Source organism: Pelodiscus sinensis, chromosome 1 (genome assembly GCF_052426305.1).
Source record: "Pelodiscus sinensis isolate ZL-2025 chromosome 1, ASM5242630v1, whole genome shotgun sequence".
In the NCBI taxonomy this organism is placed as follows: Eukaryota; Metazoa; Chordata; order Testudines; family Trionychidae; genus Pelodiscus; species Pelodiscus sinensis.
The window spans coordinates 272,181,136-272,199,269 of NC_143052.1; the positions used below are offsets into that span (position 1 = coordinate 272,181,136).

Genomic DNA, 18,134 nt, shown 5'->3' on the forward strand with positions numbered 1-18,134 from the left:
AAACCATCTTCAATGAGATTTTCAAAAGTTTTTAAGTGACTTAAAAGCACATGCCTTGAACGGTCATTGGGATTTATGTTCCTAAATCACACAAGTGGTTTTGTAAATCCCATCTGGTACTCAGCCTGCTTGTGCACTAGGTGCCTCCAATTCCACCAAGGCCTCGCAGTGTCCCTCTCCTTCTGTGTAGCTTCTTCTACATATCTTCTACTGGTTCCATTAAGCTGGATGAGCCACTCACACGATTTTCTTGAAAATGTTTCAGTCATCCAGTCAGGATGCAGAAAATTTCCAAACAATTAAGTTGGCCAGTTGTACAACATTCCTACTGAATAGGATATATTGAAAACAACAAACAAAAACCTCATTGTTTGTTCAGAATAAAGAAATCAGTATTGATTTGCATATACTGTAGCATAAAGGGCTACAGTCACTGGATAAACTGATCATCTAATTCCTAGATCATATTAAAGAAAGTATTAGTTTCACTGAAGACTATCAAAACAGCCTGAAAGGAGAGGTTTTAAAAAACAGAAGGAAAACATCAGGAATATATTGCCATTGTAAAGCAGTTAGAAAAATACAGAAGATGTACAGGTACTTTACATCTATTATCAAAATTGCATATGAAAAGCTAAGTTAATCATGTACTCAACTAGCTCATGCTTGTGATTCCATTCTATATAGGTTGTGATGCCACACCCACCAATGTGGCAGAGGTGTGACAGCTTAGTCACTGCACTGATGAGTACTGCAAAACATTGCAAGGGTGGAACACATGATACACTCTTCCCTACATAGCTTTCAGAACAGTAAGTTAATATTGCCCAATAAAAGCCCTCCTAGAATTTCATGTGAATGCAAAGAGCCTCATTAATATAAAGCGTGTTTTTACTATTTTAAGGTAGCAAAAGTAGCAAAAAGGAAGTTCAATAGACACCATGTGTATCTGTCTCCTACTAGGAATATGCCCTTTAAAATGGACAGCTAGGGACTAAAAGCAAATGGGAGCTGAGGATGTACTAAGTATCTCACAGAATAAGGTTACCTAATGAGGGAAGGAAGCTAGCGATAGAAAACAGAAAGGAACAGAACAGAAGAGAGAAGAGAAGAGAAATTCAAGTTAGGCCAGAGCTTTCAGACCCCACATAGCAGCAGCTCCAGTTTTAAATGATACAAAACAAATAATGAAGGACCAGAGGACAATATATAAAAATGTAAGCATGAAATATATTTTAGAAACACACTAGCTCGAGAGTAAAGATTTTGTGAAATTAAATGGTTAGCCTCTCTGATCCTTGCTCCATAAATATCAGTATCTAACCTCAGTGTTTCTTCATTTAAAACAATTTAAAGCAGTGGGATTTGCCACTGTCAGTATGAATATCAAATACTGAAGAGCAAATACATTTGCTTTTGTGAATATGCAGACAAAAAGTCTATTGCGTTTTTATGTTCTGTTAACATCTGCTGAACACTGCAGTACACTCTTTGCCTTACCTAAATACAACTTCTTCAGAAATTTCCCACTGTTGCCAACACAGCATCAGTTCCACTAGTAGTAGCAACACTGAGCACCAGCAGAATAGAATCTCTAGCCACTAATGCTGTCATTCCTGAAAGGTGCTAAGAATGGTTATACAAACTGGCATTATGAAAGATGTTCTTTCATTCACCTTCCTCTGCCCCTTCCCACTCATTTAAGACTTTTTTTAAAAAGATGACATTAATGCGGAGCTTGTACTGTGCCTCATAGTTGGGGTACTAAACCTACTCTCCAAGGTAAAAATCAGACAGAAAGAATGCTCATTCAACTTCATCCCTCCTGAAATTTTGAAGGAACAATTATAGCATCTTGCTTATGGGCTTTCCATTGAACATATTTTCAAGACCATCACTCTGATTCTTGTAATGCATCTTTTCCTTCTCAAATTCACATCACTTTTTCATTTATACAGCAGACCCCAATGCATCTTTTCTTTCATCGTGTTCAGCATCTGTTCCCTCACTCTTATTTTCTCATTTCATCCTCTTGTATTTTCTTCTTCATTTCTGTTCAAAATTTTCTGCTGCATTTTCCCCTTTCTTCTTCCAAAAATCTTACTTTTGAGCCCCTATTACTTTCTTCTAATGTAATTACCTTTGTATCTACACATTTGGTTTTGTATTTACAGTTATAATGTTATGTGCTCTTTTGCATTTAATACAAATACATAAACCATAAATAAGGTCTGTTCATCAGAACTGTCACATTAGCAGCTACTGTAACAGAAAATGTTCTGGTTTTTAATTCTGATAACATTACTGGAAAATCTTTCAATTATCAATGTGCACAAAACTGGAGACTGAAATACACTTGTTCCACTTCTGCTGTGTTTTTCTGTTATTAATGGAGTACCTCATTAAGGATGGTTTCCCTTTAAACAGAAAAAAGCTACCATATCTGAAAGTTACCCTGTGAAAGGATATTAAACAGAGTTACTGACTCGCATAATCAACATTAAACAAGGCGTGGATTAGTATTAGTTTACAGAAGTATGCGATAATGCCTTTGCTATTCAGTTTCATGATGAACACACATCTTAAAGTCAAACATTGCTAGCCTAAATATTACGCAACAAACTCCTGATTTCCAACTGCTCCTGGCTGGTTTTGACCACTGTTTTATATGAGGACACTTATCCCTGAGGAAAGTCAAAATTTGAAAATATCTTCTTCAATGCACTGCAACATTTCAAAACAGTCTTAGGGTCTATACAATAGCACCTACCTTGAAATAAACTATGTAATTCGAGCTACACACTTATTTCAAAATAAAATGCTATTCTTCTGACTTCCTTTAACCTCATACAATAAAGTTTACATTAAGTTGGAGAAAGAAGCCCATTATTTCAAATTTCAGCACATAACGTAGACCGCACCGACAGTGCATAATGTTATTTCGGCGTAACTCCCTGTAGATGTACCCTTAGACATGGATGCAGAATTAAAATGGATACACTAATACCTCAGATTTGCCTAGAATTAAGTATATGCACTTCTGTCATCAGTCTTGCCTTATTCACTGGGCTCCAGTAAATATGACTGGAACTTTGTATATTTGCCAGAGCTTTTCTAGGAGGACAGGAAAATGAAAGAAGAAATATCACCCATATTACTCATAGAAAGTTAGTAAACATATCACCCTTAGCTGCTTTATTACTAATACTACAATTCTGAATGAATACCAGAGATCCTACCCATTTTTACAGGAATCAAGTGGCACTACTACTGCATGTTGATTCTATCTCCAGCACCTGTTATAAGTTCTCTAGTCTTGTGCTTACAACAATCTCTGCCCTTTCTTCAAACAGTGACAAGTGGGCCCCTTTAGGTTCTTTAATATGTTTCTATCTACTTGGCAACCTTCACTGACAGAATGTTGGTTGGGGGAGGAATCATTTGGGGAGCACTCCCGTGATAGGATACCAGCAAAATGGCAGTGGGAACAGAACATTCCATCCTCTTCAGTTTGTGCAACATAAAATAATTTGTATACTATTCTTGGAATACTGATTATTTCAGACAGTACTAGAAGCATTGCTGTCAGCTTAGTGACTGTTATATGCCTCAAAAATTACAAGAAACATCTGCTAGAATTTAGACTTCAAAAGTATTTAAAATCTTAAGTAAAAAAAAGTATGAACCAATTACTAGAAGCAGAAAATAACCTGTTGCAAATGGAAGACATTTAGTTTAGCTAGCCAATGCTACAGCCCTCTAGCATAGGAGTTTGCTCACTGCCAATTCTGCAGATTGGAAAGGTACAGAAAGTAATGCATCTTCACTCCTCTTCTACTCTCTGTTCTTCCAAAAGCAAGCAATAGAAAATCTAGCTCCCCATAGAATTAAGAGAGTCAGTTCTCCATGTTGCATGGGGCTTGTCTACGGAAGATACAACCATGTAGTTCAGAGATTTAGGGATAATTTACAGTTAGAAATAATCTGATACTGAGTTTGTATCTAGCATTTATATATAATCTGGCATGTATTCCAAGAAACTATATAGTCTAAATTACCTTCAAGGGAATCTCTCAACATACTAACTCCCTGAGGCACACAATATTTTTTATTAGGGTTATCGATTAATTGCAGTTAACTCTTACAATTCATTAAAAAAATTACTAGACAGCCCTAGTTTTTAGGAAATAAGTTACTGCCACCAAAAGACTACAACTGCCATTATTGCATCTTCGGGTATTAGTTTCCATTCTTCCAACTGGATTTCCCTCCCCCATCTCTCATTGTATGTTATAAACAACATTTGTTTGCCCAATAGTAGGAGACTGAAGACTAAATTCACAAATGTATTTAGATGCCTAAAAATGCAAACAAACATCTAGTGGTATTCACAAAACAGCCCAAGCAGGTTAGTTGCTTAACTTCCATTGACTTCAGATATGAAAAAACACTATAAAAGCCAATTAGTAATAGTGATGTTATCTAAAAAGTCATCTCAGGAGAGGTTAAAAAAAAGGCAACATGCTTTCAATCCTAGTTTGAAAATATAAATTCCTTCTTGCAAGAATTTGTCCTTCTTAATCTTTTCCTCTTCTATGTCACTTAGTTGGAAGTTACTCAACCAAAGCTATCTAATTACATGTGAGTTGACTGGTGGTACCATAAACCTCACAAAAGTATTTAAATTACTCCCTCATCCATTTACAATCCACATTTTGTCAATTTTTCAGATCTCTCCATCCTTTCAATATTTGTGGGTGTCAAACTGCTCTGGTTTCCCACCCCAATTTAGCCCATGTGTGTGTGGATAAGCTAATTTTCAGTAATGTCATATTTTTCATTCTGCTTCATTCAGAGGACGGACAGTGAATGAGGCAGATGACTCAGAACTCCACTGAGGTTAAGATGCTAATTTAAGGCCAGAACCCCTTACATGCTGTGGAATCTCACCACCAATATAATTTAATGACAGCTGAAAGTGCTGATCTGACCATTAAGTAGCATGAAGCCTAGTTAACTTACTCTGCTCAGTATTAGACTCAACTTCTGCTTTCAAAGGAAGCCTATATATCCCTTATTTTAAGTAAGCTAGTGAAATACTTAATTACCTATTTAATTCAGTCCTTACAGAAGGCTAGAAGTTGGACAGTCAAGTTGAATATTACCTCTTACAATATTTTTGAGCTCAAGATAAATTTTACAGAATCTAAACTATTTCACACACACACACACACACACACACACACACACACACACGTTTATTTTGTGTTGCCCATAAAAGCTCTTCGTTTATTTTAGTGATGCACTAGTAGATCTGCATTTTACTCTAATAGAGACATTTATCCACTTGAGACAGACAATTTCTATTCTTTACCAAGGATATCAACTGAATAACTGGGAAGCTCAATATCAGAATTTCCAGTAAGAACAACTGAAGTTTGACAGGTCACTGGGATAATTTTGGTCATCTTAAAGCTATTGAACTATTTTTGTAAGAATCCTGCAACAGCTAGGAACAACTGGGTGGAAGTGCTCAACATTTTTTTAAAAATAACTTGGTAGGAAGTGCTCAACATTTTTTAATACTAACTGTGCTGCTAAATGAAAGTCACTGAGCTCAAGTTATACTCAAATTGACATAATAAAAAAAAAAATCACATGAATTAGAAAGATAACCTCCAACAATTGAGAAGTTGCTGCCATGCAGAATGCCATCTCATTTAGCTGCAAATATAATAAAAATATTTAGGGTAAAAGAAAATGTGGCAATACATTACACACACTGAATAGAATGAACAGATACATATTTACTTAATCAAATAACCGATTATGAAAAAAGAAGGAACACATACAACTCTTCGGGGGTATGCATGAAGTATAGTACCATCTCGATCATTTATTTTAGACACGACACATTGTTATACTATACCAACAGCCAATAAGGTCTAGAGATTTTCAGAAAAACTGAGCCATAAATATCAGACAACTAAGCACTCTTCCCTTCTTCCTGGGCACAAAATCATTCATGACAATATTTCCCATGTCACACTAGAGCTCTTCTAGTCTCTCAACTGCTATGATATGAAGACATTTGCAATTTTCTATATACACAAATACCAGGATTTGTATGTATGTGAAAAAGTTTACTAAATTTGCATCTTTGGCAAAATGTTAAGCAACTGTGTATAAGGCACAGACTAGTTATCAAAGAGAATTAAAAAAAACACTGGAAACCGAAGAGTTCTTTTTAGTAGTATTGCAGATATAGCTAATATTTACAGCAGAAATTTCACATTACAAATACCAATATCATCAACTGTGAGAACACTAAGACTCCCACTTCCTTTACAGAAGTGTCAACTAACAAAGTCAACTAACTTAAAGGCACTGTGTTGAAAACATACCAAAAACAACAACTCTACAGTGATCACTGCACATTCAAGCAAGCATTTTGACATGGGGCTCAATGAACACAATCTAGTTAAAACTGTAGACTTTTTTTGCCTGTGTTTACCAGTGTAACCTATCAAGTTACTTGCCTATCATGCTAATAATATGGTTGTGTGGATTTGGATTAATTAATAAATAAATTAATGGGTAGATTTAGCATAGAGGTAATACAGGCAGTCCCCGGGTTACATAGATCCGACTTACATCGGATCCCTACTTACAAACGGGGTAAGGCAACCCCGCACTAGCTGCTTCCCCCCAGCAGACCAGGGAGACACGAAGCTAGCGCCCCCCTGCCCCCCAGCAGACCAGGGAGACGTGGAGCGGCTTCTCTCAGCAGACACCTCAGCTTGAGAATAAAGGACTGAGGGAAGTGAGATGTGGGAGAATAAAACTGAGCTCTGGAGAAATGTTTGGCTAGAGTTTCCCCTACAATATGTACCAGTTCCGACTTACATACAAATTCAACTTAAGAACAAACCTACAGTCCCTATCTTGTACGTAATCCGGGGACTGCCTGTAGTTAAAAGTTGTAATGCAAGAAATCTGCTTAAGGCTGTAACAGGCCGTTTGCAAGATCAGCAGAAGCTAAGGTTTGCAGATTTCCATGGTTGAGACATGGTCTCACCCAGATACAGATCATAGCTTATTTATGGTTTCCTGGGACTAAAAAGGAGAACTTAGTTCTGGGACCTTTCACACACATAGGACAGTAGGAAAAATACCCTCAAACTCGGGAGAGACACCATTATATAAAAGTCCCAAAATAACTGGTTCAGGCTGACTTTAGTAATCAGGACACAAGATGTGACAGATGACACAAAGGCCCATGGTAACGAATTGATGTATATGATAATTTGAGAGCAATGATACACTGACCTATAGGAAAAGGGCACTTCAACATTAGAAACATCCCCTACTAAATATGTGTCAAACATGTCAGTGTCAGCTAGTATAAAAGTGGGGCACAAGTCTAGAGGGGATAGGGAAGAGAAGATGTAGTTCTTGGAAGGGCCAGATTGTTCTAGAAGGAATGATGTACGTATATGGTATGGAAATATGGATGTACGTTCCCTATCTTATGAAATTGGGGTGTTTGTGACTGTGCTAATCGTATTAATAAACTATATTTGTAAATACACAAGAGTGTGAGTGTTGCAACCGTGCACATCAGAGTTCCCAGTCATAGAATAATTGAATACTGGGCCTGATCCTGGGACAAAGAAACTGTCAACCCTAAAGATGGGTAATTAGAAATTAAATGTAATCTTAGATCAGGCAACACCAGATAGTCTCAGTGGCACAGCTGCAACCTTATTTCTGATCATCCATTTGTTTGGTATGGCTTCTATCAAAATAAGATCCTACCTCCAGAGCCATGCTGCCTTTAATCCACTCCAGAGTAAATTTCAGTCCCCCTTAAGTAGTTAATGATACCAGTTGTGTGGGAAGCAAACTTCTCTTTCTTTTGAAGCTATTTTTGTGGCATAATGGAAATTAAGTATTGTTCTATGTACCATTACAGAGTATTAATTTGTGATTCACCACCAATGTGCTAAGTACTATCCCTCACACACAAACACAGGGAGAAAGTTCCTGCCCTGATGAGCTTACAACAACGGCTCTAATGTATTTGAGTAATTATTTAAGACACATACTATAACTATCGAGTCACTGGTCAAATTCAGTATGTGAACTACAGTTAGACATTGACTGTGGGTCCTGAAATGAGGCCAAAGATTAATTTAGGACCTGCAGTCTCATCTGCAAATGCTGCAAATGAAGACACCTTTGTGTTTAGAACCAAATCTCTAACAGTAGTGCACTTACAAAACAGACACTACTCAGATGTTTAAATGCACCATTCTGTAGGCATACACTAATATTATTCTGTACACTCAATTGCAGCTGACTTAAATGTGGTCAGTTAGCCTCAGATGAAAGAGAAAATAAAATTTCCTGAGGAATTTAGGAGGCTTTGAACAAAAGTAGAAGGGACCAGTGTACAACAGAACCTCAGAGTCATGGACACCTCAGAAACGGAAGTTCTCCAGCATTTCCTCTAAGTTTTTCCATCCATCATTGGAGTGAGTTTTATCATGTGCACCAATGTTAAGATCATGTGCACGTGTGTGCCACAATGGTGCCTGGCAGTTACTAACAAAAATCCTAGATACAAGATACATATTTTTAAATGTTATGAAGATGAATACTAAAACAAGGGATAATTAATCAAGTGCATGACTTGATTTTACATTACATAACCATTTAAATGAAAAGAAAAAAATTCAAAATGTTCAGTAGCCATTTGATATCTTATTAAAAAGGTGTGTGCTGCTCTTATCATTGCCAGGAAAGTTGAGTTGAAGGCACTGGGACCTGAGCTGGCAAGCATTGGGTTGGGCTGTTGGGATAGATATTTTAAGTAGTTTTCAACTACTGGCTAGATGTTATTAAATGGGCTCACTTCTATTCCCTCCCATCTTCCACAGCTGTAGCCACAACCTCCCATAGCTAAAGTTCATAACCTTTTAGTCAGATTTCTGAACATAGTTTCTCCTTATTACCCAAGAAACAGGATTTTCTTTGCCATTCAAAGCAGGTGTGATTCACCATTAGCATCAAGTTAGCTCAGTCCTGTTCTCAGACCTGAATTACTTCCTCTATTTTATGGGTGCTTCCTGTCTTGTACTCTGAACAGCAGCCAAGCAGCTGGAGTTGCCTGGGTGGAAGGAGAAGGGGATAGAGGGGGCAAGAAGGTGCCACTTTTTACTCAAATTAGCCCAGCAGCTGGGACAGCTGCCTGAGAATGGGGATAGAGGGGACAGGAGTTACCCCCAATTTAATTCAAAGCAGCACAGCACATTGAGTTGCTGGAAGGAGAAGGGGCATAGGGGACAGGGAGCTGCCACTGGCTTTTATTCCAAACAAGCCCAGCACATGGGGCTGCATAGGAGGGATAGTGGAAGAGAGGTACTGTTTCTATTTCAAGTCACACTCACTGACTACAGCCCAGCTGTTGAGGCTGGCTGAGGAGCAGGAGGGAGTGCAACTTCTACAGGCACATTGGCAGCAGCTGGAGCTGCCCAAGCGAGTTGGACTGAGAGTCAACTCCCCTGCTGACTCCCCCGCCCCTGCCTCCTACCTAGTCCACCAGTTAACCTTTTTCTACATTCTCCATCTCCAAGGTCAGGAATCAGGAGGCAGTAGCTAATTAGGCTGCCTGGCTCCTCTATCTGCACTAATGAGGAGGGAGGGTCTTAATTTCTTCCTCATTGGTGGCTCATTTGCACACTTTACAGGGAACTATGTTCTTAACGCTGAACAAAAGATTATGGGCTTCAGCTATGAGAGGATGGGAGGGAATTTCAGGGCTCTGGGTAAGGAGGGGGTGTCATCAGGGCTTCTGGCCTTTGGGATGCCAGGCTTAGTGTTTTAGACATGGGTGGAGCACTGAGGCTCCCAGCATCAGGCCCGGAGCACCATTCCCAGATTCTACCCTGCAGGGGGCGCTAGGGGTCTGCTCCTGGTTGCAACTGCAGGAGGACTGGTCTCAGGGCTTCAGCTACAGGAGAAGTGCTGGGACTGAACCTGGCATTCTTGTTATACCTAGAACCCCAAATCCCAGTGCCTGCCGCAGGGCTGAAGCTGGGAATGAAGCCATGAGGTTGAAGCACCAAGCCCTGGAGAGCGCCATGGGGTAGAAGCCAGAAGTGAAGTCAAGCCGATCAAAGCCTGAGGCCTTCAGGTCTAAAGTCCTGAGCCCTGGTGCTACTGAGGGTCAGAAGCCCCAAGTCTCCCTCCCAACACCCAGAGCCCTGATTCCTCCCTTCCCCAACGCTGAAGCTGCCACCCCAACTCCCGGCAAGCCCAGATGCCATACACTACTAGCCATTTTGTTCTGTTTTTGTCTGTGCTGCTGCCTGATTGATTACTTCTGGTTTAACTTGGTATCCAATTGATGGATAAATCCAGACCTCTGATGTCTCCATGTTTGAGATTCTACTGCTCAACAAAATCTTTGTCTTTGACAACAAAAAGCGTGTTAGCTTTATACAAATACACTGCAAAGAAGGAATAATGCATACCGTATTTGGTACAAGCTCATCTTATATGTTTATGAGAAACAGCATCAAAATTCCTAACATGATGCAATATACCACTTTGAGGCCAGTATATACACTGTGTATAATTCCACCTGCATATGTCAGAAACCCATCACTTGTGTATGTTTCTACTATTTTATTTTTTAAAGACCAGAGAGTCTTTTTTTTTTTTTTTTAAGCAATTACTCTTAATGTGCTGAGAGCCTTATTATGTTTGCTGGGAACTTTCTGCAAGAGACTGCCTTGCCTCCAGGGTGATCATGTGACATTTGATTGACTTTTGGATGAAGAGTTATCCTAGTGTAAAGCTCTTCCAGTTTGGCAGGAAATTACAACTCAGTCATTCTTTCCTAATTTAAGTTTTAAGCATGCCAAAATTTGCCAGAATATTCAATTTACTGCTTTACAACATGGTCACATTTAAATGTCTGAGCATTTTAGTCAAATTAAGAAGCAATCATATGATACAGGTTATACAGAAAGTTGATCGTGTATTGAAGCAAATTAAAACAACATAGCAAAATGGAAATAATCCCAACTATATATACACAGTATGATGGGGACTAATTTGTCTACAACTACTCAAGAGAAAGATCTTGGAGTCATTGTGAATAGTTCTCTGAAGACATTCCACTCAGTGTGTAGCAGCAGTAAAAATAAATAAATAAAAAAATAAATAAAAATAGAATATTAGGGGTCATAAAAAACAGGGAGAGAAAATAAGACAGAAAATACCTTATTGCCTCCATATAAAACCATGGGATGCCCACATCTTGAATACTGCATACAGATGTGGCTGCCTCATCTCAAAAAAGATATGGCATTGGAAAAGGTTCAGAAAAGGGAACAAAAATGATTGGGGTTTGGAACATGTCCCATATGAAGAGAGATTGAACAGACTGGGACTTTTCAGCTAAGAAAAGAAGAGAGTAAGGGGGGGATATGATAGAGGTCTAATAAAATCATGATGGATATGAAAAAAGTAAATAAGGAAAAAAGTTATTTACTTATTCCCACAATAAAAGAATTAGGGGTCACCAAATGAAATTAACAGACGAATAAAAGGAAGTGTTTCTTCACTCAGCGCACAGTCAATCTGTGGAACTCCTTGCCAGAGGATGTGGTTAAGGCTAGAACTTTAACAGGGTTCAAAAAAGAACTAGATATATTAACAGAGGTTAGCTCCATCAATGGCTATTAGCCAGGATGGATAGGAATGGTATAACTAGCCTCTGTTTCTCTGGAGGTGGGTGACAGGGGAGGGATCACATGAGGATTACCTGTTAGGATTCCTCCCTCTGGGGCATCTGGTATTGGCCACTGTTGGCAAACAGGATACTGGGCTAGATGGACCTTTGGTCTGACCCAGAATGGCCATTCTTACGTTCTTATATTGAAAAACTTGCATAGCATGTCAAGCTCTCTTTATGTGTATATATATATATCTATCTATCATAAAAATGATCAAAAATTAAACCTACTTTTCTTATTGAACAAATGAGGCCTTGTATGGTTGAGAATAAGATACTATTTTACTTTAGTAATGACACATCCAGATTTGATCCCACTTTCCTTTGTGCAGGAACTACTAAACAAACCAGCGCTGTTGAATGAAAAGTTCTCAAAGCCAATTAAAAGGAAGGATAATCCAGTGGTTAGAGAACTAGCTTGGGACTTTGGAGATCTGGGCTAAATTCATAGAATCATGGGACTGGAGGGGACCTAGAGCGGTTACAGTCCCCTGCACTAATGGCAGAACTAAATAAAAACTAACCTACTCCTGACAGATGTTTTTCTAACCTGTTCTTAAAAATCTCTAATACCAGACATTCAGCAACTAACCACCTGGACAGTTAGGAAGATTTTCCTAATGTCCTTCCTTGTCTGTCATTTTCCATTTTCTGTGTGTGCAACTGATTGTTCCTCCATAAATGGACTACTTTACATTTCTCCTTATTCAGTTTCATGCTATTTACTAAAGACAATTTCTACACTTTATCCAGATTTTTCTCAATTTTAATCCTTTCCTCCAAAGCACTTGCAATCCCTCCCCAGTTGGTATCAAGAGAAGTCTTTTACAGGTGTATTCTCTTTGCCATTATCTAAATCAGTCATGAAGATATTAAATAGAAATGGACCCAGGACCAATCCTTGTAGTATCCAACTTGATTCACCCTTTGAGCTTGACAGTGAACCACTCAACTGGTTGGAAAACTGTTCCCAGAGAGAATTATACGAATCCACTTTATAGTAGCTCAGTCTAGATTTGTATTTCTTTACTTTGCTTACGAGAGGGTTATGCTAGACCAGGCCTGCACAACATATGGCCCGAGGGCTGCATGCGGCCCGCAGAGGCTCACTGTGAGGCCCATGCCGACTACAGGCAGCGCAGCCCCATCCGATCCACTGGCCGGGAAGGGGGAAGCGTGGCGATTCTCGCTGCTGGGCTGCCTGCATGCAGCACTGGCATGAGGAGGTGGGGTGCAAGCCAGAAGGCAGGACGCCGGAAGATGCCAGGACGCTGGCGTGACGTGGCGTCGTGACGTCACAGCCAGCGACCGATCAATTTAAAAAGGCTCCGGCAGCCACGTAAATTGGAAGGCAGAAGCCAGTTAGGGGAGGGGGAAGGGGCTTGTGCTGAGGGAAGGCAGGTCAGGAGAAAGGGGAAGGCACCAAGGGGCAAGGTGCAGGAGAGACAAATGCCAGGGGGCCAAGTGGAGACATTTTTTTTTGTCCGCATGTTCGGTATTTTTTGGGAGAGCATCCCTACTTGCGGCCTGCAGCTGTTTTCTTTGGAGTAATTCGGCCCTCGCCACTTTCCGAATTGTGAAGGCCTGTGCTAGACATCCTCAAAAGCCTTACTAAAGTCAACATATATCATATTTACAACTCCCCCATCCACAAGAATTAATACTCTGTCATAGAAAGTATTAGATTAGTTTGACATTTTTTTCTTGATAAACTATGCTGATTATTACTTATCACCTTATCTTCCAGGAATTTGCCCTTTTTATAGCTGGGCACCATATTTGCTTTATTACAGGACTCTGGAATCTGTCTTCCATGAGTTTTTGAAGAAAACCACTAATGGCTCACACCCTGTTCAGTGAGCTCCTTCAGAGTTCCAGGATATATTTCATCAGGCCCAGTGACTTGAAGACATCTAAATTGTGAAGTAATTTTTAACTTGTTCTTTCCCTATTTTGGCCTCAGACCCCAATTCATTTTCACTGGCATTCACTATGTGAGAGGTCCAGTTGCAACTAATTTTGTTGTTAAAAAAAAAAGATTTTCTGAAAGACTTTGAATAAGATATCCACTCTGTGCCTCAGTTCCCCATATACGAAAGGGGGATACTCATACTATCACACTGGGTGTTTGAGAATCAATGCATCAAAGAGTGAGATGCTTGGATACTACAGATACTAATAGGTTCCATTAAGTACATAAAAGAGATAAATAAATCTTATTTCATTTAATTGCCAACCATTACCAGGTAGGCATACCTGCTACTTTTGTGACCTGTAGTTAGAACTCAAACAAGTTGGACAACATACCTTCCACAACAGTTTGCTAAATTTAACTATCGGACCTCCCTCAGATTTCAGATTGTCAAAATATACTTGGCTAAATACTGACTAATCACACAACATTTTAAATTACTCAGCTATATTTTAACATCAAGCTAATCTAAAACAGGGATGTGGAGACTTGTGAAAAATTAAAAGGCAGAGTTCACAAACATCTTAGTTCCTGTTGCTCCATAAAGAATAAAAGAATGCCTACATTTTAAAACAAATAAATCCTCAAATAGTTTAGAAATATCTTAGTTATCATAAAGTATAAGAGATTAATCCTGAATTAAGTTTCATTTTCAAGTGGCGGAAGAACAGTTCACCATATTCCCACTCAAGCATCTTCACAGGTAAAAAAGCTGAGTTGTTTCACATTTTTTTTTCCTCGTCACCTTTTCAAAAATAAAAAAGTGTCCCTGCCAACTCTAACAATTCTACTAAATTTGAAGGAAATATATATTTAGTAAGTATCCTGTAAACCAGTCAATATCAGACTCCACCCATTGTCCCTTTCCCCTTACTGCTACTCAACAATGTACAAGCAGGTTGCACATCATGAGAACAAAAGCACCAAACACTACAAGCTAAATAGCCCAAGGAAAGATTTGGTGAATGCCATATTTACCTCAATAATACTTGTTAACTATCAAGTTCTGGCAGCTTATTAAAGCTCTATCTTGTTCTCACTCAAGTTAATAACAACTCCCATTCAAATGAAAAAAACATGAATCCTAAAATTAAGGAAAGCATGAGCTATACTGCAAGAACCAACATGTCTATTTGATGGGAAAATATTGTCATCTAGAAGTATAACAAGCAGTCCAAGTGCAATCCAACAGGTAATTGTTTAAATACATTGTACTTTGTTCATGTTTCTCTCACCCCACTCTGGAGTGTGACATTTAGTAACAAACGTTTGAGAGAAATTTTGTGCTTTAAAGAATACTCATACAAATACACCACAGCAAATTACTAGTCTAAGTAATTTGAAATCTTTTTAACTACTGATATAAACATATAAACACAACACCACATAATTTTATCACCTTCTGGTTACTACAGTGATTCATCAACAGAGTTTATTTATTCTAAAATTAAACTGTAACAGAACACTTTCTACTTCACATCTTTAAATACTCAAATTAACAAGCCAGAATACTGGTTGGTATAAAATACTAATTATACCATTTATATTACAAAATAAGGTTCCTTATATGAAAAATATGCACTATCAATTTTAACCAAGCTAAGAACCTTTTCAGCTACACAATTTCAGAACTGCTCTGTTTCTATTTTTTTCTAGCAAGAATTTTCTGGTGAATCATTTTTAAAAACTCTGACTGTAAAACATATTAGCTAAAATTAAAAAGATTAGGTAAAAAACAAAAAACAAAACACACTTACTTGACAGTAACTCGACTGGATAAATCCTGAAGATCCCCAGGATGAAAAAGCTGAGCTTCTTTCAATCCAATATTTTCACAAGCTTTCAGAAAAACATTTATATTATCCTGTGAAAAGAAGTGGAAAGCTATTGCTTAGTTAAGCAGCTATGAGCAGCTACTGCAAGTAGATTAGTATGAACGCCTAAGTTTCAAAGTCCAGCTCATGACAATAATAAAAAAAAGCAATCTTCCAGATAAATACTAGTAATACTTCATACACTTGCGTGGGCTAGTTTGTGATCTTTGACTGACACACACGTTAAAGATTGCCTGATATAAGGCAAGTGACTAGCCAGTAAGCAGTAATCTACACTTTGATGTCAGTTCTGCTCTGCAAACAAACGCCCTCTTTCCAGCTTTGCACGACAAGCCTCACCTCTTGCCTTTAAAAATAACTCCAGCTACTGACATTCACCCACCCAGAAACTGTTGGCAATGGAGGAATAAGAGGAGGAACATTCTGTTTCTATGATTACAGAATGATTGTGGAATACTGCACCTGGAATCTGGGTTTGGTTGCTGAGCAGGCTCTTGACAGAGACACAATCCAAACTGCTTGATCAAGGAAGCAGCAAAATATTTTATAGTGTGGAACTATAAAATATAGGTGTGGTAGAGTACTCGCTTTTTCCACCTGCTTCAGAACAACTGTCTAGTAAAGGCAGAGTAACAAACAACTGAAAAGACTGCAGAATTCATGATTTCACCTTCTACTGCATAATCAAAGGCAATTTAAAAGAAATTCTTTCAGTACATAACATTTTTATTTAATAGAAGAATATCCCTTCACATTCACTTCATAGCTCAATTTGGTAGAAAGGGGAATTGGAGAGAAGAGGCTACTGTTACTTAAATCATAAAATATAGCCATGTCATTCAAAGTTTCTGTACTTAAGGTACAGGGCCAGACTTTTCAGTCTGTAAAGCAGTCATGTTATCAATTCAGTACCACTTTAGAGACGTTAAAATTAGATTAATCAACTAATCGAATATTCGATGGAATTTCCATAGACTATTCTATTGCCGATAAGTGCACTTCCACTTTAAAATATAGCACGAGTCAACCTGTCTGTTCATACATTTCAAAGGGGGAAGTGTTGTGCAGCATTCCGCCCCAGCAAAGATTGAAATGCCACATGCAACCCAGGGCCAGTGAAGGACTCTGAGTTCTTCGCTGGCCTCAGGCTCCATGCAGCACTTCTGCTTTGAAATATACAAGAGCCCCAAGTAGGGGCTCTTGTACATTTCAAAGATGGAACACTGCTGCTGCACCCCTGCCCTCTCCCATGGAGCTGGAATTGGAGGAAGAGAGGGTGAGAGAACCAGCTTTTAATCCCACACCCCCTAGCACCCTCTCCTCTTCCCCCCACCTTGCTGCCTCTTTCTGACAGAGGCAGCAAGGAGGGGGGCAGGAACAACTAGTCATTTACATACCCATACCACCTTAAAACATTCTCTTCCTCTTATTTGTTCTCCTTGGATGAAAGAACTCAATTACATAAATTATGAAAGTACTCCTCCCAAGAAATCAGAGAAGTGTCAGTATCTTTGAATTAAAAAAACACCCCACTTGTAAGGTAGAAGTGACTATGTTTAAGTAAAATCAAGTGATTAAATGCAAATAATTGAATGGAAATGTATAACATCAATTGTAAATTTACCCTGTGAATCTTTGTACAGTGCATAGGACTGATATTTATTATACACATGTATGTATGCCAATTTTACTTATTTACAATGCATAAAGACTTAAATATAGCAGAGTTCTGCAATATCTCAAAATGGAGTCAAACTCCATTTTGAAAACCATAGAACTTTCTCTGAGCAACCAATTTGAAATATGAATTCTGTCACGTCCACAGGTAGCAGTTAGAGATTTAAAAACAGCAACGCACCTACCTGTTAAGATTTGAATAAGTTAAGAATATTCATTAATATCCTCCATTGACCAATCAATTCAAACCATAAGAGCATCTTTATCAGCCAATCATTTTAAACCTGGAACACTCATGAATATTCATGAGCCCTGAGTATAAAAGTTTCTACCGCACAGCAGTTGCTGCTGGCCCCTAGGCTCATCCTTGGGTCAGACAGCGTCGGGTCGTCGGGTATAGGTCAGAGAGAGAGTGTAAAGTTCTAGATACTCTTGTCCTATGTTGGATGAGTGAGGTCTTATACAGAGTTTCTCTCTTAGAAGGGACTGACGGAAAGTCATGCTCCCTCAATTTAATCTAATTTAAGTCTTTTACAGGGATAGGCTGACGGAAGGTCAGACCTTCTCTGATTAGGTTAGGTATTTAGTTAGGTAGTGTTTAGTCAGGATAGCTCCCGTCATCGAGTCTGTATGTCAGGCTGTGTCGGTCCATGCATGTCTGCCGTCGTTGTGTCTATTCGTCGGGTTTAGATAAGGTTTTCATTTTAGATTAGAGTTAGGGTAAGTAGGATAGGGTCTAGCATCAATCGCCTGATCCTGCCGCACTGAAGCGTGAAGAAGGGATCGCGAGGACCAGAAGACTTCGTGGAAGATGAATCTACCATCATCGCTCTCTGCTCACACC

General features: G+C 38.8%; 1 protein-coding gene across 15 annotated transcripts in view; it reads right to left on the reverse strand.

Annotated features, from left to right (window-relative positions):
- LMO7 (LIM domain 7) overlaps positions 1-18,134 on the reverse strand; it is a 176,930-nt gene that overhangs the window by 82,142 nt on the left and 76,654 nt on the right. For all 15 annotated transcript variants that reach the window (XM_075918868.2, XM_075918867.2, XM_075918869.2 and 12 more), the window contains one exon: positions 15,536-15,642. In XM_075918868.2, the coding sequence (XP_075774983.2) occupies positions 15,536-15,642 (107 nt within the window). Of the gene's footprint in view, positions 1-15,535; positions 15,643-18,134 lie in introns of those variants that run through there.